This window comes from Vigna unguiculata, chromosome 10 (genome assembly GCF_037176805.1).
Source record: "Vigna unguiculata cultivar grain cowpea cultivar isolate G323 ecotype 2 chromosome 10, ASM3717680v1, whole genome shotgun sequence".
NCBI classification, from domain to species: domain Eukaryota; kingdom Viridiplantae; phylum Streptophyta; class Magnoliopsida; order Fabales; family Fabaceae; genus Vigna; species Vigna unguiculata.
In genome coordinates this window covers 20435105-20461429 of record NC_140801.1, presented here as the reverse complement: position 1 = coordinate 20461429, position 26325 = coordinate 20435105, and the positions used below count along the sequence as shown (strand labels likewise).

Sequence of the window (26325 nt, the reverse complement as noted above, 5' to 3'; positions counted from 1 at the left end):
TTTAGAACTTTTTTAATCTCTTTTCACTATCTTACTATTTGCTTCAAATAAGTCCATACAAAAAGAGATATCCAACCACATGACCATTTGAGATTCTCATTTTATTATCATTGTTGCTGCTATCAAATTTGGACAAATCTTTCACATGAATCAAAATTTCCTTATATACAACTAACCAAAAAATAAAGATAATCATAGAAAGGATCGTTTTGATATATATCCTATATAATGTGTACTTTACAACTATTGTAGGATAATCATGTTGTTATCTAACCTATACAAGAGGATAGGTATAAAGTGTGATTAAAGAACCTGATACAAGCTAACAAAATGAAATGATAACTTTCTTTCCTAGATATTTCAATAAACAATAGATATACAATTCAATTAAAATGGAAGAAAAATAATGCACTTGATCAGTGGTTTTGTACCTAGTCATGGATTGTAGAGCGAAAGAGCACAAGATTGTGATGTTCAAACTTACCATTAGTCATTGGTGAGTTGTCATTACCACCATCAAGCCATCCTCATATAACAATATTTTTGGATTCTTCAATATTGCTCGAGCAATTGCCACCATTTGTTTCTGCCCTCCAAATCGTTGAATCCCTCTTTCCCCCACTATTGTCTCATAACCCTGCATATATGAAATATTGCTCTGACCAATTCATACATTGTTCATAACACCACATGTGTCTTAAAAACTAGTGCAAATTCGGAATTTTGTGCATATAGTTGCACTAGTCTTTATAAAAAGTGAGTTTATAGGACACTATAATTTACCTCCTGCAAACTACTATTGAAGTTGTGAGAATTTGCCAATTCTGCTATAGCTATAACTTCTGCCTCTGTTGCATCCTCACCTTTGCCATATTCAATATTGGCTCGAATGGTGTCATTAAACAACACAGGCTCTTGGCTCACCAGACCTTTAACCATTTAACTTGCATGCTTAGGATTCTTTTCCATCTAGTGCTTTTATTTCAATATACTAGAATCAAATATTATAGTCCAAAGCGATTGATCAATGATTTGTGTACAGAAGAAATGTGATCCACCAAAACAACCACACATAATCAAATCATTTAATTTGTTGAGAAAATAAATGCAGGGGTGCTGATCTTGGCCCAGAAATATAAAAAAGGACAGATTATTACACGACTTTATGCTTGCTAGAAAATAAAAAAATCTATGGAGAAATATAATAGTGGTGTAAAAATTGTGCATCACAATGCATAGAAATAAGTTTCTTCCACAAAAATCCTAAAACACAAGGATAATGCAAAAGTAGGAAGAAAAGTAGTGCCCTTTGGCTTGGAAAAGAAAACATCTAAAAATCACATGATTGTATAATCATGTTGTTCAAAATATTAATGTTAAAGATTTTCAAGATGTGGATTGAATATAGTTATAGTAAAGTGTTATACCCAAGTATTTATACAGATGTACTTCGCTTAATCCTGTCATTTCCTCGTCATTTATTTTCCTCTTCTAGACCCGATACTTTATTCTCCAATTCATTTATGTACGCCTGTTTATAACATTTATGGTTCAGGATTAGGATTTTTACTAAGGGAAACACTAATCAAAGATTAAAGACTCACATAACATGAAAGAGCGTTTGTTTCCTTGCTCTTGAACGAGCAGCAGATTCACAATCTTTTATCATGCTTTTTCTATCTCCTCTCAATAGATTTCTCCATCATGTCCTAAATATAAGTCTTGTGTCATTTAATTACATAACAAAATTCTGATCTTTAAAGAAAGTAGCCATTAGATAAAAACAATGAACTCACCTAGTGACTCAAGTAAAAATGTGACAACTTTTCCCTTATCCTAGACAACTTTTCCCTTTTCCCTTAACCACTCACAACGGCTAATTTTTACAATGACTAGTTACCTATAATGATTAATACATTTAAGTTTATTAAAAACCCAACATTCAAAACATAATATACACGTTGTCCCACAATATGCCAACATTGTACATCAAATGAAATAAATTAAGAGGAAATAACATAATTTTAAGGAAATGTTCACTTACAGATAAAGGTATGGACTTGGGGAAAGGTTCTCTAGTCCCAAGCAAACATTCGTAAGTTGCATTCCAACTACACAACAAACACAATGACTAAGAAGTCATCTACATGGAAGAAACTATAACAAATGGAAAACAAATATGATGGAGACTTTGGCTTTGTAAAAGGCCATATATATAACTAGAAAATATATTAATTTGAATCATGTTAACCGGAAAATAAAAACTTTCGATAGTCATTAAGTGTTCCACCAGCCCCCAAAAAATATAAAGTGAATAAGCTAAGATCATGGCCCGTGTGTATTTAGAGTGGCTTAAAGAATATTCAGTTAATTGGGGACCAAATGAAATGCATTTGACATACTTCAGTCTGGATTCACGTTTTTGTTGGTTAGGCTTGCTAGATTTTTCACTTCCAATCCATTGAAGCCTACTTTCATTCCAAAGAAGAAGACCTGAAATAAGAAACATGTATGTCTTTATTTTCCCCTTAAATAAGGAAAGTAAATCTTGCAAACAATATACAATAGTATACGGTAAAAATTAATATTTTAATAATATATCTATCTAAATCCATATAATGAACAACAAGGACTAACCAAGTGAGACAAGATACTTCTCTGAGATTGAATGTTGCCATTATCCAAATCACAAGTGCTTGAACTCCAGAAATAATCTGATATATGTGGTTTTCTCACTATCTGCAACCTGAATTATTACTCCCTTTGTCGGCTCATCCACAGCAATAACAAAAAACCAAAGGTCAACATAAAGACAACAGGTGCATGTTGTCTTTAGTACATATGCCTGAAAACAAATAGCCACAAAAAATACACTTTAAAAAATGAAAATAGGTTTTGGAGACATTAACATAACCTTATACCAATGACTATATGATAACAAGATAGAAAAACATAAATACCTATCTCCACTCCGCTTCATGGATAGGTCCAGCCCAAGCTACAAATTAGTGGATTGTTGGCCTCGTCCAACAACTTCCTTATTATGTAAAACAAAATACATAATATAGTAAACTAGAGTAATTATAAAAAGATGATAATATTAGACGTCTATAAAAAAATATTGAAAAATAATATTTAATATTATGATCTAATGATAACAATATTACAGTAAAAAATATTAAGATTTATTTATTACATCATATAATATTGAATTACTATGTTATGTATTTTAATATACGTTTTATTTGAAATAAACTATTATGAAATTAAAATTCAAGTTTACCAATGTTGATAAGTAATGTTTTTCATTTATTATTTTTCATGTGTGGTGTAACGTCCCATTTAATTTAATACGTAAAATTAAAGGAAACGTCACGTGATAAAAGCATAACAACGCAGTCCTGGGGTCCTTAACATTACCCCTACGAAACTAGGCACACCACGATGCCGATAAAGGAAAGCTGAATACGAACACAACGTAGAATGTAGCGTAGAAATACGGAAAGAAATACATGGGCCACGGCCCTAAATAAAACACGAGGAAAACTCCAGCCCAGATGGCTAAGCAGCGGTATCACCATTCGCTTGTTGACCCTGAGAACCTTGTCCGACTGCTCCCATCAACCAAGTTGACGATCATCGCAATGAAAAACGGCCACATACAACACAAACATACAACAAAACGGGTAAGCTAGAGCCAAACAACATATTCCACGTGCAATCCAATATATATTCATCATCTCATCCACATAGCAACCAATCATGTTAAGACTCTTCATTCAATACACTACGACTCGACTCGACTCATCCGGATACGTATAACTTGGTCGGATTCAGCGGATGCTTGCACTTGTGTGGGTACCCTTGCTCGAACCTGAGCTGCTCGATCCTGAGCCATGTATTACCAGTGTTGCAATGAAGCAAATCTCCCCCACCACAAGGTTAGCCCTTAGTGAGTTTCAGGCCTCCTGCTACTCCCACCACAAGAGTCAGTCCGCTCTAAGTGAGACTAACTGGCTCTTCGGAGTGTCAGGATGCAACCTTACCTTGAATCCTTACCTAGTTATACAGATGGGGCACCACCATGAACACCCACTAGCAGGGGCCATGGAATTACGTCCCGACCACTGAAACGCGACCCCGGAGGTCTCACCTAGAGACCCCAAGGAATTACACGCTGACACGGACCAACATTCATAACTCAGCAATTAAGAGAATATTAAATTATATTTTACAATTCCATATCAACCCTTGAAGTTTAATCCTCATATCAATCACATCTCAAATCCATACATCTGATCATCACCACCCCAATGAGTCTGGGGTTTCATCTCATATTAATCACGTATTCCTTTAGTTCCAACCCATTCATTCATTTCACATGCCAATATCATACCCAACCCGTCATACGCAATTCATGCATCATGCCAAACATACCTCATGCTCCATTATATACATATCACTCATCATACAATCATACAATCATACTCAACCAAAATAGATCACTCGGGAACCATCAAACATCCAAAACATAGCACCATCTCGCCCAGCACCTCGCTCAGGCTGAGGGGTCTCGCTCAGGCGAGACGTGCTCGCTCAGGCGAGCCTCCCTCTCGCCTAGGCGAGAGTACAAAGAAAACAAGGGCATGGCAACACGGGATCTCGCTTAAGCGAGATCCCTCTCGCTTGGGCGAGTTGCCTGCTCGCTCAAAAATTGAGCGAGCCGCCCGGGCGACGTTTCGCGCAAAAAACTTAGGCGAGCTCCCTGTTTCATCTCGCCTAGGCGAGATTGACTCACTTGGGCGAGATTTACAGGTCTCGTCACTGTTTATCACTGTAACAGCCATGAAAATGAACCAAACCACACATGCAAGCCATTTCCACACATCAAAACAACAGATCCAATCATGAAATCAACAACCAACGCAGAAACAGTTCTAAAAAGACTCGAAACTAGAATCCTAGCTTCCCGTACCTGGGGTTCAAGCTAGCAAAACGCTCCGACTCGCCCTCGCTACTGAACGTACGAGTACAACAGCTTCAAGGAACGAACGGAAGAACTGCAGAGATAGCGAGACAGAAGCACAGTATGAGATACTTGGAACCCTAGCTATGGAGGGGACGAAAAGTACGATAGAGACAAGTATGAGCTAGCCACAGTACGTACCTGGGGTAGGAGAAAGCTTCGAACTGGCTCAACGACAGTGGGGGCGGAACCCTAGCAGAAGGTGTGGCGGCTGCGGCTCAAGGTAAGGGCAAAGGTTCTGAAAGCGTAGGGTACCCTAAGTTTTAGGGCAGACTTAAGGGTATATGTGTTGGGCCGGCCTTAGGCCCACTTAGGGGCAGCCCACTAACCTTTAGGGCTGAAAACAAACAAAAAAAAAAAAAAGAACAATTAAAAATGGGCCTTACATTCTCCCCAACAAGAAAATTTTCGACCTCGAAAATAAAGACTCACCAGGTAAACAGATGTGGATGTGATTTTCTCATGTCCTCCTCTAACTCCCAAGTCGAGTCACCTGTCCTCCGATCCCAGATGACTTTGACGAGACTGACTGTCTTTCCACGACGTTCTTCAACCTTGCTATCCTCAAGAGCTATGGGTGGTACTTCCACTGTGAGGTCCTCCCTGATCTGTATATCTTCGGCTTCTAACACATGAGCTGGGTCGAACACGTACTTCCTCAGCTGTGACACATGAAACACCGGATGAAGGTTCGCCAACTGCGGAGGTAAAGCTATCTCATAAGCCACTGGTCCAATCCTCCTCGTGATCTGATACGGGCCAAGAAACTTGGGTGAAAGCTTCCTTGAGCGGAGAGCCCTTCCCACGCCCGTGGTTCGGGTCACCCTCAAGAACACATGATCTCCTGCTGCAAACTCCAAGGGCCTCCTCCTGCGATCCGCATAAGCCTTCTGCCTACTCTGTGAAGCCAACATCCTATCTCTCACCATCCTCACCTTCTCGGTGGTCTGTGCTAACAACTCTGGTCCAACCAACACTGCCTCCCCATCCTGATACCAACAAAGAGGAGTCCTACACCTCCTGCCATAAAGAGCTTCGTATGGCGCCATGCCAATGCTCGCGTGAAAACTGTTGTTGTAGGTGAACTCTATCAAAGGCAATACCTCGTCCCAAGCACCCAGATGGTCCAATATGCAAGTCCTCAACAAATCCTCTAACGACTGGATCGTCCTCTCAGACTGGCCATCGGTCTGAGGGTGATACGCTGAACTCATGGTGAGCTTGCTACCCATAGCACTCTGCAACGTCTGCCAAAACCGGGATGTGAATCGTAGGTCTCTGTCGGAAACTATGCTCGAAGGTACTCCATGCAACCTCACAATCTCTTTGACGTACAGCTGGGCCAACTTGGCCATGGACATCCTCAAGTTCATTGCCAGAAAGTGTGCACTCTTGGTCAACCGATCCACTATCACCCAGATAGTGTCATGTTCTCTAAAAGTCCGTGGAAGATGAGTCACGAAATCCATGGAGATGCTGTCCCATTTCCACACTGGTACCTCTAACGACTGTAGAACGCCACCGGGTCTCTGATGCTCCACCTTCGCCTTCTGACATGTCAGACAGGCGGACACAAACTGAGCCACATCCTTCTTCATCCCCTGCCACCAGAAAGTTTCCTTGAGGTCCTGGTACATCTTAGTCATGCCAGGATGCAAGCTAAGACGGCTCTTGTGTCCTTCCTCAAGGATCAACTTTCTCAACTCGGCGTCATCAGGTATGCATACTCTGCCTCGAAACCTCAGTATGCCATCATCACTCACAGCAAAATCTCTAGCCTCATCTGATCCAAGTTGTTCTCTAACTCTGTTCAGACTAGCATCCAACAACTGTCTCTCTCTGATCGAGCCCAAGAAGTCACTAGATATAGTAAGAGTACTACACCTAATGGACTCGGACCCCAACTCCACCTGTAGCCTCATGTCTCTGAACTTCTCTAGTAGCTCTGCCTCTTTTATCATGAGATGTGCTGTGTGTACCGTCTTCCTACTCAAAGCATCTGCCACTACATTTGCCTTTCCCGGATGATATAGAAGCTCGAAGTCGTAGTCCTTCAGGAATTCCATCCACCTCCTTTGCCTCATATTCAGCTCCTTCTGATCAAACAGGTACTTTAAACTTTTGTGGTCGCTGAACACCCGAAACTGAGCACCATACAGATAGTGCCTCCAGATCTTCAAGGCAAAAACTATCGCTGCCAACTCAAGGTCATGAGTGGGGTAATTACGCTCATGCACCTTAAGCTGTCGTGAAGCATACGCCACTGCCTTCTTTTCCTGCATCAAGACGCAACCAAGTCCAAGATGAGACGCGTCGCAGTAAACTTCAAACGGTTTTCCGACATCCGGGATCACAAGTATCGGTGCACTGGTCAGTCTCTTCTTCAGTTCCTGAAAACTCTCCTCACACTTATCCGTCCAGGTGAAGGGTTGGTCTTTCCGGGTAAGCAAAGTCAAAGGTGCCGCAATCTTGGAGAATCCCTCTATGAACCTCCTGTAGTATCCTGCTAACCCCACAAAGCTCCTGATCTCTGTGGCTGTTTTAGGACTTTCCCATTTTACCACTGCCTCGACCTTCGTTGGATCCACTGCAATCCCCTGTGCTCATATCGCATGCCCCAAAAACTGAACTTCGTCCAACCAGAACTCACACTTGGACAACTTGGCATACAACTGCTTCTCTCTCAAAACACCAAGCACCAACCGCAGGTGTTCTGCATGCTCCTCCTGAGTCCTGGAGTAGATAAGGATGTCGTCTATGAAGACCACGACAAACTTATCTAGGAAAGGTCGGAAGATCCTGTTCACGTAGTCCATGAACACTGCTGGAGCGTGGGTCACACCGAACGGCATAACCACATACTCATAGTGGCCATACCTCGACCTGAAGGCTGTCTTCTGTACATCATCGGCCTTTACCAAAATCTGGTGGTAACCCGATCGCAGATCTATCTTCGAGAACACCGATGACCCATGCAACTGATCCATCAAGTCATCAATTCTCGGGAGCGGATACTTATTCTTGATAGTTACCTTATTCAGCTGCCTGTAGTCCACACACAGACGTGAACTCCCATCTTTCTTCTTTACCAACAACACAGGTGCTCCCCAAGGCGAAGTACTGGGTCGGATGAACTGTTTCTCCATCAAATCTTCTATCTGTTTCTTGAGCTCTACCAACTCTGCCGGAGCCATACGATATGGGGCCATCGAGACCGGGCCTGTTCCTGGAACTAGATCAATGGAGAACTCCACTTCCCTACTGGGAGGCAACCCTGGTACCTCCTCCGGAAACACATCCACAAAGTCCTGGACGACTGGTATCACAAACGTCGTCTCTCCTCTCTCCACTTCCATGTGTGTGAAGATCACGTAGCACTGCGCACCGTCCCTTAGCTCCCTCATAACATCCTGGGAGGATACCAACTCATGCTCCTTCGAGTGGGGAAACAACAACTTCTTCTCCCGACAATCTATCAGAATGCGATTGGCAGAGAGCCAATCCATTCCCAAGATTACCTCCAGCTCCTGTAGAGGTAGGCAGATCAAGTTCACTTTGTACCTGCGCCCCTCTACCTCCACTGGAAGCCTAGCACACAAGGACGACGTCCTGACCAAACCCGACGCCGGAGTAGACACCGCAAGCTCACACTGCAGCTCGCGCACCGGCAAACCCAACCGTTCCACACATGCAAAAGACACAAAAGAGTGTGTCGCTCCAGAATCATATAGCACACAACATCTCATTCCATAAATCACACAATAACCCATAACAAGGTTACCTGAACCTGTAGCCTCAGCTCCGGTCATGGCATAGACTTTGCCCGTCGCCTGAGGCCTGTTGCCTCTGTCTCTCCCCTGATGCTGATGGGGTGTCTGAACTGGAGGGCGTGTCGCTGCCCTAGCAAGGTTGGGACAATCTCTTCCAAAGTGGCCTTCCTTGCCACAGTTGTTGCACCGGCGGTAACCCTCCCTACGTGGACACGCATACCTCGGGTGGGGTCCTCCACATGAGTAACACCGAACTCGACCCTGCTGCGGAGGAAAGCTCCTAGACTCCTGAGGCTGATGGTGTGGTCTATCATACGGTCTCCTCCGCTCCTCCTGTCTAGGCCTGGACCCAGATGGTCCACCTATCCTCTAGGGCGGCTGTGACTGCGGTGGGCGCTGGCCTTCCACCTCGCGCTTCATCTTCTCCATCACTCTGGCCTTCTCTACCAGAGCGGCAAAATCCTTGATGGACAAGGGCGCCACCATCAAGCGAATATCACCGCGAAGCCCGTTCTCAAACTTTCGGCATCTCCACTCCTCGTCAAGCGGCAGTGTGTAAAAACGGCTGAGGTGTTTAAACCTCTCAGCATACTCTGCTACTGTCTTCCCTCCCTGGGTCAACTGGAGGAATTCCACCTCCTTGGCGTACCGGATGCTGTCTGGGAAGTACTCGGAGAGGAATCTCTCCCTGAAAGTCTTCCACGTCACTGGCTCATCCCTCTCCTCTAGGATGGATCTGGTGCTGCTCCACCAATGCTCTGCCTCTCCCGTGAGCATATAGACCGAGAACGCCAACCTGTCCTCCGTAGGACACATCTTGGCGTCATAGATGCGCTCCAAGTCCTTCAGCCATTGGTCTGCGGCGTCAGGACTAGTCTTCCCATCAAACTTCGCTGGGTGGTGCTTCAAAAAGTCCTCCAAGCTCCACTCCCTGACTGCATGTCGCGGCTCAGGACCAAACACAGGTGTCGTCGTCCTGCTCTCCTCCATCTGGCGGAGGGCCTCCATATGCTGCCGGTGAGCATCCTCAGCAGCTACCCTCGCAGCCTCCATCTGCTGCATCACTGCCTGCTGCTGCTCAAGCGACGCCGCCTGTCGCTGCATGGATGCCTCATGCTGCTGCATCATCGCAGCACTCTGCTGCGTCATAGCTGCTACCATCGCCTCTATAGCTCTGGCGATATCTGATGTGTCCCCCTGGGATGACTGAGAAGCTCGGTGAGGAGGTGCCATAATCCACTGGCACACAGAAAATCACTTGGTTAGGCTCGATAAGGGCAAGAATTTAACTAAGAACACTCAGAAGATACACAGAGAAGCTAAGCGGACATCCAAGTCCATAGACCTAAGGAATGACCGCTCTGATACCATAAATGTAACGTCCCATTTAATTTAATACGTAAAATTAAAGGAAACGTCACGTGATAAAAGCATAACAACGCAGTCCTGGGGTCCTTAACATTACCCCTACGAAACTAGGCACACCACGATGCCGATAAAGGAAAGCTGAATACGAACACAACGTAGAATGTAGCGTAGAAATACGGAAAGAAATACATGGGCCACGGCCCTAAATAAAACACGAGGAAAACTCCAGCCCAGATGGCTAAGCAGCGGTATCACCATTCGCTTGTTGACCCTGAGAACCTCGTCCGACTGCTCCCATCAACCAAGTTGACGATCATCGCAATGAAAAACGGCCACATACAACACAAACATACAACAAAACGGGTAAGCTAGAGCCAAACAACATATTCCACGTGCAATCCAATATATATTCATCATCTCATCCACATAGCAACCAATCATGTTAAGACTCTTCATTCAATACACTACGACTCGACTCGACTCATCCGGATACGTATAACTTGGTCGGATTCAGCGGATGCTTGCACTTGTGTGGGTACCCCTGCTCGAACCTGAGCTGCTCGATCCTGAGCCATGTATTACCAGTGTTGCAATGAAGCAAATCTCCCCCACCACAAGGTTAGCCCTTAGTGAGTTTCAGGCCTCCTGCTACTCCCACCACAAGAGTCAGTCCGCTCTAAGTGAGACTAACTGGCTCTTCGGAGTGTCAGGATGCAACCTTACCTTGAATCCTTACCTAGTTATACAGATGGGGCACCACCATGAACACCCACTAGCAGGGGCCATGGAATTACGTCCCGACCACTGAAACGCGACCCCGGAGGTCTCACCTAGAGACCCCAAGGAATTACACGCTGACACGGACCAACATTCATAAATCAGCAATTAAGAGAATATTAAATTATATTTTACAATTCCATATCAACCCTTGAAGTTTAATCCTCATATCAATCACATCTCAAATCCATACATCTGATCATCACCACCCCAATGAGTCTGGGGTCTCATCTCATATTAATCACGTATTCCTTTAGTTCCAACCCATTCATTCATTTCACATGCCAATATCATACCCAACCCGTCATACGCAATTCATGCATCATGCCAAACATACCTCATGCTCCATTATATACATATCACTCATCATACAATCATACAATCATACTCAACCAAAATAGATCACTCGGGAACCATCAAACATCCAAAACATAGCACCATCTCGCCCAGCACCTCGCTCAGGCTGAGGGGTCTCGCTCAGGCGAGACGTGCTCGCTCAGGCGAGCCTCCCTCTCGCCTAGGCGAGAGTACAAAGAAAACAAGGGCATGGCAACACGGGATCTCGCTTAAGCGAGATCCCTCTCGCTTGGGCGAGTTGCCTGCTCGCTCAAAAATTGAGCGAGCCGCCCGGGCGACGTTTCGCGCAAAAAACTTAGGCGAGCTCCCTGTTTCATCTCGCCTAGGCGAGATTGACTCGCTTGGGCGAGATTTACAGGTCTCGTCACTGTTTATCACTGTAACAGCCATGAAAATGAACCAAACCACACATGCAAGCCATTTCCACACATCAAAACAACAGATCCAATCATGAAATCAACAACCAACGCAGAAACAGTTCTAAAAAGACTCGAAACTAGAATCCTAGCTTCCCGTACCTGGGGTTCAAGCTAGCAAAACGCTCCGACTCGCCCTCGCTACTGAACGTACGAGTACAACAGCTTCAAGGAACGAACGGAAGAACTGCAGAGATAGCGAGACAGAAGCACAGTATGAGATACTTGGAACCCTAGCTATGGAGGGGACGAAAAGTACGATAGAGACAAGTATGAGCTAGCCACAGTACGTACCTGGGGTAGGAGAAAGCTTCGAACTGGCTCAACGACAGTGGGGGCGGAACCCTAGCAGAAGGTGTGGCGGCTGCGGCTCAAGGTAAGGGCAAAGGTTCTGAAAGCGTAGGGTACCCTAAGTTTTAGGGCAGACTTAAGGGTATATGTGTTGGGCCAGCCTTAGGCCCACTTAGGGGCAGCCCACTAACCTTTAGGGCTGAAAACAAACAAAAAAAAAAAAAAGAACAATTAAAAATGGGCCTTACATGTGGGAACCTAACTTTAGAGTTAAGGTTTTATTCAAGTACCAAAGTACACTACAAGAATTTATAATTTTAATTGGGGTTTCAAGAACCTCCACTAAAATATATACATAATTGGGGTTTTATAAACCCTTACGTATAAGAGGTTTTCCCTGCCAACTTATTTTCTTTATCTTGTAATTTTTAAAATTTTAATTTGAGTATTTTAGGAAGTGACTTTTTCTCTTTCTCTATGGCTTAAGAAACATGTTTGCTTTGGAAGAAGGAAGAATGTACTCGTTGTTAGGAAAAGAAAGAGGTTCGTGCTCTTCACTTAAGGTAAACCGTGACTTTCAATTTCATTTTTGTTTTTTTGAGTTCCATCTCTTTTGATTTCAATTTTAACTTCATCTCTTTGCTTTTATCGTTCGTGTCATAAGAGGTTGTGGCTTGTGTCTTACGAGGAAGACGTTCTCTCTTTCGAGTCCATTGTTCTCCCTGAAATTAGTTAATAAACACCTTTCTCTCTGCTTTCAATTTCGTCGTTGTTTGATTTCATTTTCATTGCTTTCAATTTCGTCGTTCTTTCGATCTCCATTCTTTTATTTTCGTCTCAATTCAATTATGTCTTTTGATTTCAGTGTGTCTCTCACTATTCTCACCACGAATAGGTTCGTTTATTTATCTCTTGATTTTGCCCTAAGTTCCCTTGTTTTGTTCCGTGATTGTCAATTTCCATTGCAAAGATACTGATACAATCAATCAGGCCAGGGATAGAAGTTTTAGGCCAAGTTCCAAGAACAAAAGCATTTTGTGATGTTAGTCTATATACTATGGCCACAAGCACTCTGAGCATTTTGGTGATTCGCATCAGTCCCGGTTCACTATGCTTTGCAAATGCTAATTTTATAAGAGAAAGGCAATCACCTAATTTAAAACTTTATTTGGAGAGTTATATGAATTTAATTACCAAACTGAAATAAAAATTATTTAATTCTTACCAGAATACTGAAGTGGGTCATGGAAGAAGAATACAAATTTTGATGTTTGATGTTAGCATATGTGGTATTGCTCTAGATGGTTTATTAAGGTGCAAAAGTTTTCATTGGCGCTTTATATGCCGCTAAGCGTTTTAAAAGCTAGAAGTGGTCCCAATTCTTAATGTATTTTGGATAAAGGAATGCTTTGTTATGTTATCTGATTTTATGGACTAATGAATCTATTATAATTTTGGTGGTGCATTTATATTTTTTTGTTTCTAATGTTATTTGCAGGGGAACTTGGAGCCACTACTATATTAGTTGTGTCCATTGCTGCTTGTAAAGTTGGTGCTACTAAAAAGAAGGTATGTATAACTGTCAATTAATATTTCTGTAAGTTCATTTAACTTTTAATATGGAAATAAGTATATATGTTCAGTCACGATATCATGAAAATAAAAGCAAAAGCATACCAGGTACCACTTTACAAGCACATTACTGACTTGTCTGGAAAAACCAACCCAACACTTCTTATTCCCGCCTTCACTGTAATAAGTGGTGGAAAACATTTGGGGAGTACTATGGCCATTCAAGTAAGGTTTCTTTTGGAGTTTAGTTTCTTAGACATTGTCGTTAGTGTTCTACCTGTCTTGCCTCCATTAGGCTTGTGTCCCTTTCATCTAACAAAGTAATGAATAGTGAAATAACCTGGGGCTCATACATTTTCATGGTAACTAGCTTATAGATTTTCATTCAACACAAATTTAATCATTTAAGCATAACTTTATCAATTTGTTGTTTATTTCTTCTATAATTCCTATTAGAAAATCATGGTTCTCCCAGTTGGAGCAAGCAAATTTGAGGAAGGACTGAGAAGGTACTAGGACCTTTCATCACTTAAAGGTGGTTTTGCTTGATTTCTTCTTTTATTTTTATTCTTCTTATTGCTTTTACATTTCATCTTTAGGGATCTTTTTCTTTTAACTTGCAAAGAATTTTTAGGATGGTTATATCTGGTGAGTAATGGAAATAATGTATAGTGTTAAGTAGGTCACCTAAGCATAAATCTTCACATTCCTTATTTTCTCTATTGGACCTCCTTCAATAATTATTTACTATATATACTAAGTGTACTTTTCAATGGCAAACAAGCAATGATCTGATGCATGCGAATTTATCCATACTGAAAACGGTTTTCATTCCCTTTAAATTTCTTTCAACTATTGAAAATAAAATTGAAGGGCACATGTTAGTAAAAGATGTATTTATGGAATTTAATTATGTGCAAAATTATAATTGATTCCATGATATTCTGTTGTTTTAAACCATGGTCATGCCCTTTTTAGAGTTTACATTTCTCTATTATGCTATACAAATAAATGTTGACCGTGATTGCTAAGAAAATTGAATAAACATTAATTTCAGATAAGTTATAGTTTCTAAAAGTTTTAGTTTATTCATAGTGAAAATCTATTTTATATGTAAAATTAGATCGTGATATTTAAAAAGAAAATTATATTTATACTTACTACCTTTAAAAGTTTGAGATGGTTATATAATGTGAGGTTCTGATTAAGACCTATGTTTCATTCTGAAACATTCTGTTTGTAGAGAAATTGACAAACATTCATTTGAATGGTTACAATTGTCTTCCATTTTTTATAAAGAAGATCAGTGATTTTGTGAAAAGGAATTATTTCTTTAAAATAAAGTAAATTGTAACGAATAAAATTGGAAAATTACAATCACTGAATTAAAAACTTGTTGATTTTGGTCAAAAAACCTTTAGCATTACTGTAATCTATTGTAATTCCTATCTTGTATACTGCTTTGATCTTTAAGTCAATTTGAGTCAAATTTTTTTCTTTGTTTTGTTCCAGTTTTACTGTTTCAGTTTGAATTGCTTTTTCATCAGTTTACTATTTTTCTTTTTTTTTTTCGTTTCGATCATGTTAATAGTATATAATAGTGGTTTAATTCCCTGTTTTGAATTTTGAATGGACTAATCAGTTTTCCTACCTCTATGTTAACCCTTTTTTGCTGAATTTTTCAATTTCACTAACTGTTTAATCTGTTTTGATTTTATTTTTACTGTTTCGAGCTTTGTTACATGTTTCCTTAGTTGTTTTGAGTTGTGAAAAAGTGTTTTGAAAGTCTTTAAGTAGTTCTAACAATTTTTAGCTATTAGAGTTTTTGTTTTGGTAAGTTGGTTTTCTTCATGGCCTCCTATTCCTCCCATCTTCTCCCATTTAACCTCATAGTTCCATGTACATTAGTAAATTCAAGAGTTTTGGTACAATTATTACGACACTCTCTACCTTTTTTTCCTATGCAACCAAACTCATTAAACTATAAGTCAAAAAATAATTATATCAACTCTTAGGTTTCTATACTAGTTGTAAACTAAAATGCAAGTGTTATCTGACTAATCACCTCTTTATTTTGACTTACTTTCACATGATGCCATGGGTAGTGTAGAGATTAGCATGACATATATATGTAGATCCTGATCAATTATGTTTTTCTTTTTTTTTTACTTTCGTGTTTTCTTATTATGCAGAAATTGTGGTTTGACAATGGATTAGGGCAACATCATCCAATTTAAGCATACTCTTGGTAGATGTAGTAGTAATTTAAGCAGTGGCAGTGAAAAACAGTGGAAGACTGTGCATGCATGTGTGTCACATACCAATATTGCAACATCGTCCTATTTGCATTAATAAAATAAAAATTTGTATTTACTCTTAAAAATTTTATGACGAAAATAATGGATTTCAAGATCATCTTAGTTTCCATATATGTATATCTTAATTTCTTGGATACAGTGAAGTGCAGTTTCTATTCATGTATATGTTCATTTATACTTAAGTTGAGAGTCAGATGAGTTTGGTGGTTGTTTCTATTCTATTAGTGTATTGATTTTGTGTAGTTTCATGTGTAATTTCATTTATAAATAAGCAATTGAACAAAGTCCACAAAATTCATAGGATAAGGTTCTTTTAGTACTCAAAGAATTAACTCAACAAATCAATTATAAAGAAAGTACAATTTTACCATTATAACAATGCCACAATAATATAAGTCTAACTTTGGATATTAACGGGGTTTTTAAAAATCTCAGACATTAATGGGGTTTCGAACCCCATGCATTGACGGGTTTCGAACCCCAAGCATTAACGGGGATTTTCGAAACCCTATGCATTAACCGAGGTTTTCAAAACCCCATGCATTAACGAGGGTTTAACGAGGATTTTCGAAATCCCTAGTAAGTTACACTATTTCCAGGGATTGTTAAAAACCTCAGTAATCTGTTAGCTACGCTTGCTCTTCCAGAGGAATTGCAAACCCCTGGTAAAACCATTAGTGAGGTTAAAACCCCAGAAACGTCAAATATAACCTCCACTAAAAACAATTATTTTTGTAGTGGTAAACTTTGAAGTTTAGTAATCTTGAGTGAGAGTATTAATTATCAATTTATAACTCTCTTTTAAACTACAAATATTTATTTTCTAGCCTTTAGTCCTAAAAAACTATTGTTAGAAGGTCCTAATAAGGTGTGCACACTATAAACTCTACAACACATTGCAAATACAAGTTGTTAAGCAAGACCACAATGTAAAAAAAAAACAAACCTATTAAGTTATTTTCTATCATATATGTAATCTTGAGGACTAACATTTCTTATAACATTTATTAAGCACAATCATATAAATATTAGTCCTCAAGATTACAAAATAAAACACTACAGCAAATTATGAGAACTAAAAGATATAAACAGTACTAGCTAAGAGTTCCAAAATGTTGTGTGTTATATAAATATATATATATATATATATATATATATATATATATATATATATATATATATATATATATATATATATATATATATATATATATGATGAAGGATTATCTTGTTTCCTTTTAGATTTATGAATATGGTGAAGTTGTTTAAGAAAGCTTTTTGAAAATTTCCACTGGACATTAAGATAGCATGCTATCTAGATGTGAAGGTTCATTTCTCAAGTTCATGAAAGGAAGAAGAGAGTTGGATTCAAGCTTAAACTCACACGACATTAACAACACTTAAAGAACCAAAATGAAAGAAGAAACATTAAAAATGGAAAGCATAGAAGATGAAGCATGGAAGAAGCATGCCACTCATAAGGGGGGATCTAAGCCAACCAAGCCCTAGAGATGAGTGATGGTGCCGCCACTTGCAAGCAAGATAAGGCAAAGGTGAGTTCACTTCTAGGAACTTAACTGAATTTAAGTTCCTAGAATTTAAGATAATTGTTGGAACTTAACTACCTCTCTTTTTTTCTTGCTGAATACTTTCTTTCCATAAATGGCACCAGCAACAGCTGCTCCCACTGAACCAAGATAAAGCCAAAACAACTAGTGTCTTCTGCACTTGGACGTAATACATGGTTATCAAATTGTAAAATCAGATAATAATAATAATAATAATAATAATAATAATGATCATGATCATGATGATTAGTTATTGATCTAAGATGATTTTCTGTTACACTCACATTGGAGTCACTGTTGTTGCTGACCTTAGGTAAGTCTTATATATTAAGCATTCTAAATCATTAGTAACTCATTCACTTTATAATGCTTTTGAGTGTGCCATGTTGAGATTGATCAAAACCAAGGGTATTTCTATTCAATGGCATAAGCATAAGTGAACAATTCTGGCATGTTTGGATGAGTCTATAAACAAAGTTAATCACATAATCCAAAAAAAGAACAGCATGTTTATGCAGGCACAAAACTTCTAGCTTCAAAGTTATTATTCAAGTTATTTCAAATGGTTGAACATGTTTGTGGGAAGACAAGCATATATCATACACAGCGTAAGTCTTCATTTTAACAACATCAAAATTGGGTTTTGAACCTGTTGGTTTGGTTAAAAAAGAGCAATCAACACTACCTCTCCATTCAGATGGACACTGGCAAACATCACCTGCTTCAGCCAAGCATTCTGCATTATGGAAACAAAAACTCTCACCACAAGGTGCTCTAGAATGCTCACAATGTTCCCCACCAAATCCATCAGGACATTTGCATGAATATTTATCTCCTTGAACAATTTCCTCACAACTTCCTCCATGCTCACACCAGAAAGAGTTTGTTCCATCACACATACTCATTTCTTCATCATAAAACTTACCCCTGCAGCCTCAACCCCCAGCACATAATCTCATTCAGAAATTTGAACAAGCAATATTAAGACTATCAGCATTCATGATATGATACTAAACAAAGTTCTATAATTTAAGAGTTTGATTCAAATATGATCATGATTGGGCACTTCCTTTCTCAGCATATATATATATATATATATATATATATATATAACAACATTTTGGGACTCTTAGCTAGTACTGTTTATATCTTTTAGTTCTCATAATTTGCAGTAGTGTTTTATTTTGTAATCTTGAGGACTAATATGTAAATGATTGTGCTTAACAAATGTTATAAGAAATGTTATAAGAAATGCTAATCATTATGTAATCTTGAGGACTAATATTTGAAGAGTTGGATTCAAAATTTAATGTCAAAAGAAAAAACATATATGTTATAAGAGTTATAGCATTTTCAAGTTTCATGAAGGTCGTGCAATATGTTAAACACTAGCGATGTTACCTTTTTATTTACCACAACAAACCTATTGTTTTGAGGAACATGATCAATCGAAGTTACTTTTGTTTGGGAAGTTACAAGATAGTGAAGAAAATCAAGAACAACTTGTCAACAAAGTCAACTTAAGTAAGAACCAATACATCTAGGAATGTACTAAACTCATAACAGAACAGGTCGACTATAGCTAAAAACTAAGGAAACTACGAATAGGTAATATTAGAAGAGTTGAAAACAAAGTTTTACTAAACTCTTTGAGATCACAATTTCAGTTACAAAACTAAGGTGTGAGCAACAATGGCAATTGTTCCATTGGCATTTTCATTCTATACAGAACAAATAAACTCAGTTATTACGTAAGTTAGATTGCTAACTTGTTTGACAATTTCAGAAGTTGATTGGGCAAAGGCTCGAATCTAGGGTTCCCAAAATGGTGCTTCAAGTTCTCCTTCCTTCCCATTAAGAAATTGTCCACCACGCTCACACCATCCTTTGCGAAATCAACCGATTTACCTACTAACCTTGCACCACTTGTCAAGACGATCTTGGCATCGCCAACGACAGTGAGGTGGTTGTCGTGGATTCAACCTACGATGGAAAAGGGGCATGGCAGTGGTTGTTGTCGACGTTGGGATTAAGAGAATGTGGAGAGAAATCCACGAACTAAAGAAAGAATATGAGGAATCATAAAGGTAATCAGAGAAAAAAAATGACAATTAAAATGAAGAAAGACACTAAAAGACGAAGAGTTAATCGAGAAGTTTAAAATAATACAAAACAATTTGTAGCGGTGAAGAAAAAAATTAACAGAAATGAAAATAATTCTAGCAGTCTATTTAACTGCTATTAAATAATGGTTACTAAAAAACAATTTTTTCGTAGTGTAATGTGATCATTTTTCTGTTACGAAATTACATTTCTAAATATTTTCTAGTATTATAGTTTATACTTTAGAATCCAAATTTATATATGTAATACCCCATTTAATTAATGATGTAATTAAAGGAAGCGTCACACTAGAATAATATCGTAGCGCAGTCATGAAGTTTCAAAGTAACTCCTAACAATTACCCAAACGCGTAACAGTGACAAACTGAACGAGATACAAATAATCAACAGTAATAAAAATCGGGAATTTAAAGGGGTAGCTAATACATGGGTCGTGGCCCTAAAAGAAAATCCACTAAGCAGGATCCAATCCAAGCGGCCTAAGCAGCCGAGTCACCATTTCCCTATTAACCGCGAGAACCTCTCGCATCTGCTCACATCAATAAATTGATGATCATCGCAAAAGGAGAAGAACCACACACAAGACAACCAAACAAGCAAATAGGGTAAGCTAGAGTAGAAACAGTTCATCAAGCAATCACATGCCATTTCACAACCAAACAGTATATAGCATCCAAACATGTTATGACTCCTCAAACAATACACTAGACTCTAACTCGACTCATCCGGATACATATAATCTGGTCAGATTCAGCGGATTCTTGCACTTATGGTGGATTACTCTACTCACCCCCGAGGTATATGTTACAAGTGTTACAATGATTCAATCCCCCCCACAAGGTTAGCCCTTAATGAGTTTCAGGCCTCCTACTACTCTCACCATAAGAGTCAGTTTGCTCTAAGTGAGACTAACTGACTCCTTAGAGTGTCAGGATGCAACCTTACCTTGAATCCTTAACAAATTATATAGATGGGGCACCACCATGGACACCCACTAACAAGAGCCATGGAATTACGTCCTGACCACTAAAGCACGACCCTGAAACCCCACCTAGGGATATTCAAGGAATTACGTACTGACCTCATACCAAACATATTCAAGCAACCAAACAATATTATTCATGCGTTTAAAACCCCATACCAACCTATGTGGTCCATCCTCATTCACATTCCATGTTGAATCCGTACTATCTCATTCTTCCCAACTCATGAATATATAATTTTATCTCATGTCAATACCATGCCACTTTGATTACCAACCATCACTTTCATTTCCCATGCCAAGATTACAGAATCACATCAATCCAGTTCATAGTCACAGATTTTGTCATACATTTCACATGCCTCATGCAATAAATGAAATATACCATAAATTAAGCAAATCACAACAACTAGGCGAAGAAAATAGCATGGCCTGCAGCGGACCTCACTTAAGCCAGAAGCCCTCGCTCAGCGAGAGGGATCCCCTCGCTTAAGCTACACACTCTCGCTTAGGCGAGATCGCGACAGAGGCCCTGGGAGATCCTCGCACATTCATTTAGGCGAGCCCTCCCTTGCCTGAGCGAGACAACCCCTCGCGCAAAGGTGAGGTTCCTCGCCTGAGCTAAACTGCAGCGGCACCCCAAGGCTTTCACACCTTCTCGCTTAGGCGAGCGTCTCTCGCCTGATTGAGACAGTGCCTCACTCAAAACAAGAGCACTCCGCCTGAGCGAGAGTTCGTGTGTGTCACCCTAGTCTGGCCTTGCCAGTCTCTCTTGGGCGAGTCGGTCTCGCTTGGGCGAGAGCAACAGATCTCGCCCCTGCCTTCCTGTAACATTCGCATTTTCACGTCCAAAACAACAACACAAGGCAATCCATACATTCACAACAATGTACAACATATGTAAACATTAAGTAACATCCAAAACAGACCTAAGATAGACTAAAACTTAGGAGCCTAGCTTCCCTTACCTGGAAAGGAGCTAATATCGGGCTTTGACTCTTAAACCAACGGGACCGACAACTCCAAGAGTAGATCTAAGAACTGGAACCTGTAGCACAGAACAGGAACGAGGTTACTAAAGTGGACCTCTAGTAGAAAAATATACAAAAACAACTTTGAAGGTAACCAGTAGGGGTTGAGGTTTAACTTACATGAAGATGATAAATATGGCATCGGTAGAATATTAAGTTTTCAAGTTTACATTTATAATTAGTAAAGTTTTTTATGGATATAAATTTATGTAAACTACATTACCATCACACATATTTATAGAACAACTTAACTATTTTAGGGGTGAAAGCAAGTTCTCTAATCATCGTCCAGTTCCAACACTTTCTATAACAAAGGATGATAAAAGGTGACAGTGTTTGGCAATAATCAAAAAGTGTACATTCAATGAAAGATCATCCAATATTTATATACAATCAGTACCCTAAATACAACCCCTTTTATTCTAGAATTCTAATAGCAGAAAAGACAAAATAACATAACGAAATAGAAAGAACAAAATAACAGAACGAAAAAATATGTAGTGGTGCAAGATTGCAAGTTTGCTACAAAAAGAATATTGTACAAGTTTGTTAGCCTCCTGTAAGACCCAAAAAATTTAAATAATTAAATAAATAATTATTTAATAAATGCGGGTAATAGGAGCCTTTATGGAATTTAATGCGAATTTTTATGATATGGAAAAGTACTAGCTCAAATGATTAAGAGTACTTGATTGTGTGAGAAGGCTTGGGTTCAAGTCCTAAGTACGTCAAATTGTAAAAAATTATTTTAAATTGTGCATTATTTTAAGGATATGTTTGAATGTGATTAGTGATAATCTAATCCTAAAATTTTAGGAATTATCACGAAACATGAATTGGTTGAATTGGTTGTGCATTGACTTTGTAATTGAATGGTTGTGGGTTCAAACCTTCTTAAGAATGAAATTAACTTTCTTTTTGCCAAAATTTCATTTGGCATGGACATGAAAAGGCAAAGGAACCCTAGCTGCCAAGAGAGGCAGCCTAATGGGTGAGAGACATTCTGTTAATGGTTATTGAATAACCATTAAGCCAATTTTAATTAATTTTCATTTTCGTAGTAAAGGGTGATTAAGGGAGACATTAACTTTGAGAGAGAAGGGAATTAAAGGGGGAATTAGGACTGCATTTTCGTGGTGCTAAATGGAGAGGTTTAGAGACATCAAAACATGCTTTTGGAAGAGTGGAAGCTAAGAATTTTGATAGAGGAGAGGAAGGTTCTTGGACCTCTTGAAAGAAGGGCTTGGGAAGACCATTTGGGAGCAGGGATTCCAGGTTAGGGGAGTTCCTTTATGTGTATGAATTATCTGTGATTATTATCGTGTTGTAATGTTTGAATATGATGCTCTGCATGATCAAAAGCATGTTGTTTTCGCGTTTCTGGAAAATTTCTAGAAATTGCCTGGCAGCTTCAAATATACCGTCAAACGATGCATGAGAGTTAACCCAATTCTGGGTTTTTTGTGATGAATCGCCTGCCGGCAAGGGTGACTCCGCCAGGCGATGCGAATATTGTGCAAAAATGCTATTTTTCGTACTTTTCGAGCAACAGGTACCGCCAGGCGCGGGTTTGATACCGCTTGGCGCCACAGATTTTTATGGTTTGCGCAGTTTTCGTAAAACTACATTTCCTGATTTGTTAATCGTTCGATTTAGATGAAATTTTGACAGGCGATTCATAACATGTTGTTATTCACTTTGAACGGTGGAGATTCGCATTGGACGTCTGAAGCTAGAGATATACGTCACTCATGGTTGGTTTTTTTAATTCTCTAATAGTATTATTATTAATGGATGATTAAGTGTGCTTTGTTGACATGTGAAGCCAAGGTGGTTTGCTTCTTGAAGATTTGATGAAGACTTAATGAAACTCTTTTGAACTATCTTGAAACCATTACCATTGGAATGAAGCCTACATTGATGAAGGAAAGGTGATTTGATGATATCCATGGTGATCAAGGTTGGAACATGTGCTCTCCATGTAGTTACATCATTTAGAAAGTGTATTTGTAGCTTGTAATTCATGTTGTAGACCTTAAAGCATTAATTAGATGTAGTTTGGTCTTTATTGTGTTTTTAATCTGTTGAATGGTTTTTCAACAGGTTAAAATGTCTCTTTTAGTCTGTTGAATGGCTTTTCAACAGGTTAAAAGGTTGGTTGCAGTAGTCTTAAACTATAACAAATTTAATCAGTTGATTTAGTTTTTAATCGACTGATTTCACTTAAGTCAAGTGAAATCAACCGATTGATTTGAAAATCAACCTACTGAATTTCGTAACAATTTGACTATAAAAGTTGTGATTTTCAAAAGAGAGGTAAGTTGATCATTTTAGAGCACGATTTTATTCTGGAAACTCTCTCCTTCGTGATCATAGGTGTTACAGCTGTTGAAGATTGATCTTGGATCAATTCTTGGAGCTTTTGGCTTGGTTTAAAGCTTGGAGAAAGTGGTTTGTGGTAGGCTAGGTTGTGCTACCACTAAGGTTTGATCTTTCTTAAGCTTTGTGTGTGTGCCTAGTGGTTTTCCAGGTCTGCAAGAGGGTTCTTGCTGTGATGGTGTGATTCTTGTGTGATTTAAGAGTCTTTTGTAGTGTTTTTGCATATTTTGGAAGTGTAAGGGTGGATACTTTGTAAAACTTTTGAAATAGTGCAAAGTCAAGCTAAGGTTGCCTTGACAAACTAGATGTAGCTCAGGTTTGAGTGAACTAGTATAAAAATTTGTGGTGTCCTCTCTTCTCCAACCTTTCTCTCTTTATTTTCATTTTAAAGTTTCAAGAACTTATGTTTTAATCATCTTTTTCATGTTCTTGCATGTTTTCATGGCATCTGTAACATTGAGCATGTTTGTATGATCATTTGGAACTGGTCCTGATCATTCTTGAGCATTGTTTCTGGTTTAAAATTCAAATTCGCATTTCCACATTTTTCCCAATATTTCAGTCGACTGTTTTTCAGTTTCAATCGATTGATTATACCATAACAGAATTTGTTTAGTAAAATCAATTTGTTAACTTTGTTTTTGATCGATTGAAAGTGTATAGTTCTGTATTGTTTCCATCCTAACTTGGTGATCTATTTGATTCAATTAAAGGTGGTTTTTAGCTTGCAAAGATAGCCTAAATTTTTAACTAGCCAATTCAACCCCCCCCCCCCTTTCTTGGCTTTTCAACCATTTCAAAACTAACAATTGGTATCTAGAGCAAGGTTCTTGAAATTTGATCAAGGTCCTAAATCTGTTTTTGAAATACTTGAAATGGCTGAAAACAAGTTACCCTTTGGTGAAGGTGCCTCAATTCATAGACCTCCTATATTTAGTGGCATTAATTACCAATTTTGGAAAATTAGGATGAAAATATTTATTGAGTCAATAGATCAAGGGATATGGGATGCAATCATAAATGGACCATATACTCCTAAGCATATTGTTGATGATGTGCAGGTTAATAAGCCATGGACTCAATGGAATGAGGAAGAAAGGAGGAGAGCTCAATATGATTGCAATGCAAAGAATATCCTCACTTCATCTCTCAACATGGATGAGTTTTTGCGTGTTTCACAATGCAAGAGTGCCAAGGAAATGTGGGAGGTTCTTGAAGTGACTCATGAAGGAACCAATGATGTTAAGAGAGCAAGAAAGCATGGCTTGATTCAAGAATATGAGCTATTCAAGATGAAACAAGGAGAATCCATAGCGGATGTGCAAAAGAGATTCACTCACATAGTCAACCATCTCATAGGTTTGGGTAAGGAATTTGACAAGGAAGAGTTAAACATCAAGGTGCTAAAGTGTCTTGATAGATCTTGGCAACCAAAGGTCACGACTATCTCAGAAACAAGAGATCTATCCACTTTTACTACAACTCCATTGTTTGGTAAGCTTAGGGAGCATGAGATTGAGATGCAAAGGCTTAATGAGCTTGAGTCAAGTGAGAAAAAGGTTAAGAACATAGCCTTGAAGACTAGCACCAAGTAAAATGAGGAACTCGAGGATGAAATGGCTGAATTAGGTGAAAGTGATAACTTGAATCTCCTTGTCAAGAGGTTTGGTAAGTATCTCAAAAGGAAAGGTATCAAAGGTAATCCCAAGAGGTATACTTCCAAAACAATGAATCAAACTCTTCTAACTTTACATGTTATAATTGTGAAAACAAGGACATATCAAAATTGGATGTCCAAATGCTAACAAAGAAAAGGAGAAGAGTGTTGATAGGAAAAATGAGAAGAAGTCAAGGAGAAACGTGCATACATTGCATGGGAGGACAATGATGATTCAACAACAAGTAGCTCCTCACAAGAGGAGAGTGAAGAAGCCAACTTGTGTCTCATGGCTGGTTATGAGTCATCTTCCTCAAGCCAAGTAAGTTCTCTAGACTTAAATGACTATAATCAATTGTTGCATGATTTTGAAGAGTTGCATAATGAACCAAACAAGATTTCTGCATTAAACAATCGGTTGAAAGGCTTAAACAATTGGCTGGAAAACAAAGTTAGTCAACTGGAAAAAGAAACAGCTGATTTAAAAACTGATTTTGAACATTTGGAAATGAGTTACAGTAATTCAATCGACTGTTTTAGAAATCAGTCAGCTGAAAAATCCTGTGAAAATTGCACAATTTTGAAAAATAAAGTGAAATACCTTATAAAGACCTGTGCAAGGTTCACAAGAGGAGAAGCAAACTTAGAGGTTGTTCTTGGTTCACAAAATTGTATGTTTGGCAAAGCTG

At 39.0% G+C, this 26325-nt stretch overlaps 1 protein-coding gene and 1 long non-coding RNA gene across 6 annotated transcripts; one reads left to right on the top strand and one right to left on the bottom strand.

Moving 5' to 3' along the window:
• Positions 1-791: 791 nt before the first annotated feature.
• LOC114172936 (uncharacterized) lies at positions 792-2494 on the bottom strand. The gene is made up of 3 exons (XR_014985117.1): positions 2403-2494; positions 2045-2111; positions 792-929 (listed from the first exon to the last, which is right to left on the bottom strand). It is a non-coding gene; the product is annotated as an uncharacterized LOC114172936 (long non-coding RNA).
• Positions 2495-12343: 9849 nt separating this feature from the next.
• LOC146882319 (cytosolic enolase 3-like) lies at positions 12344-15992 on the top strand. 5 transcript variants are annotated; one of them, XM_085667945.1, is made up of 7 exons: positions 12415-12568; positions 12670-12736; positions 12871-12900; positions 13504-13574; positions 13686-13802; positions 14034-14086; positions 15770-15992. In XM_085667945.1, exons 1-7 carry the CDS (start codon positions 12497-12499, stop codon positions 15792-15794), a joined length of 435 nt encoding a protein of 144 aa, XP_085524071.1. In that variant the 5' UTR covers positions 12415-12496; the 3' UTR covers positions 15795-15992. The 5 variants fall into 5 exon arrangements, 4 of the variants coding, with proteins under 4 accessions (XP_085524073.1, XP_085524071.1, XP_085524072.1 ...); XM_085667946.1 differs by having other exon boundaries at positions 12416-12568; positions 14034-14112; XM_085667947.1 differs by lacking the exon at positions 13686-13802 and having other exon boundaries at positions 12344-12568.
• The last annotated feature ends 10333 nt before the right edge of the window (positions 15993-26325 follow it).

Coding starts and splice junctions, on each gene's coding strand:
- LOC146882319 (XM_085667944.1), top strand. CDS start 12,497: ATGTTTGCTTTGGAAGAAGGAAGAATGTACTCGTTGTTAGGAAAAGAA. Junction 12,569..12,669: donor GTTCGTGCTCTTCACTTAAG/GTAAACCGTGAC, acceptor TCGTGTCATAAG/AGGTTGTGGCTTGTGTCTTA. Junction 13,575..13,685: donor TTGGTGCTACTAAAAAGAAG/GTATGTATAACT, acceptor AAAGCATACCAG/GTACCACTTTACAAGCACAT.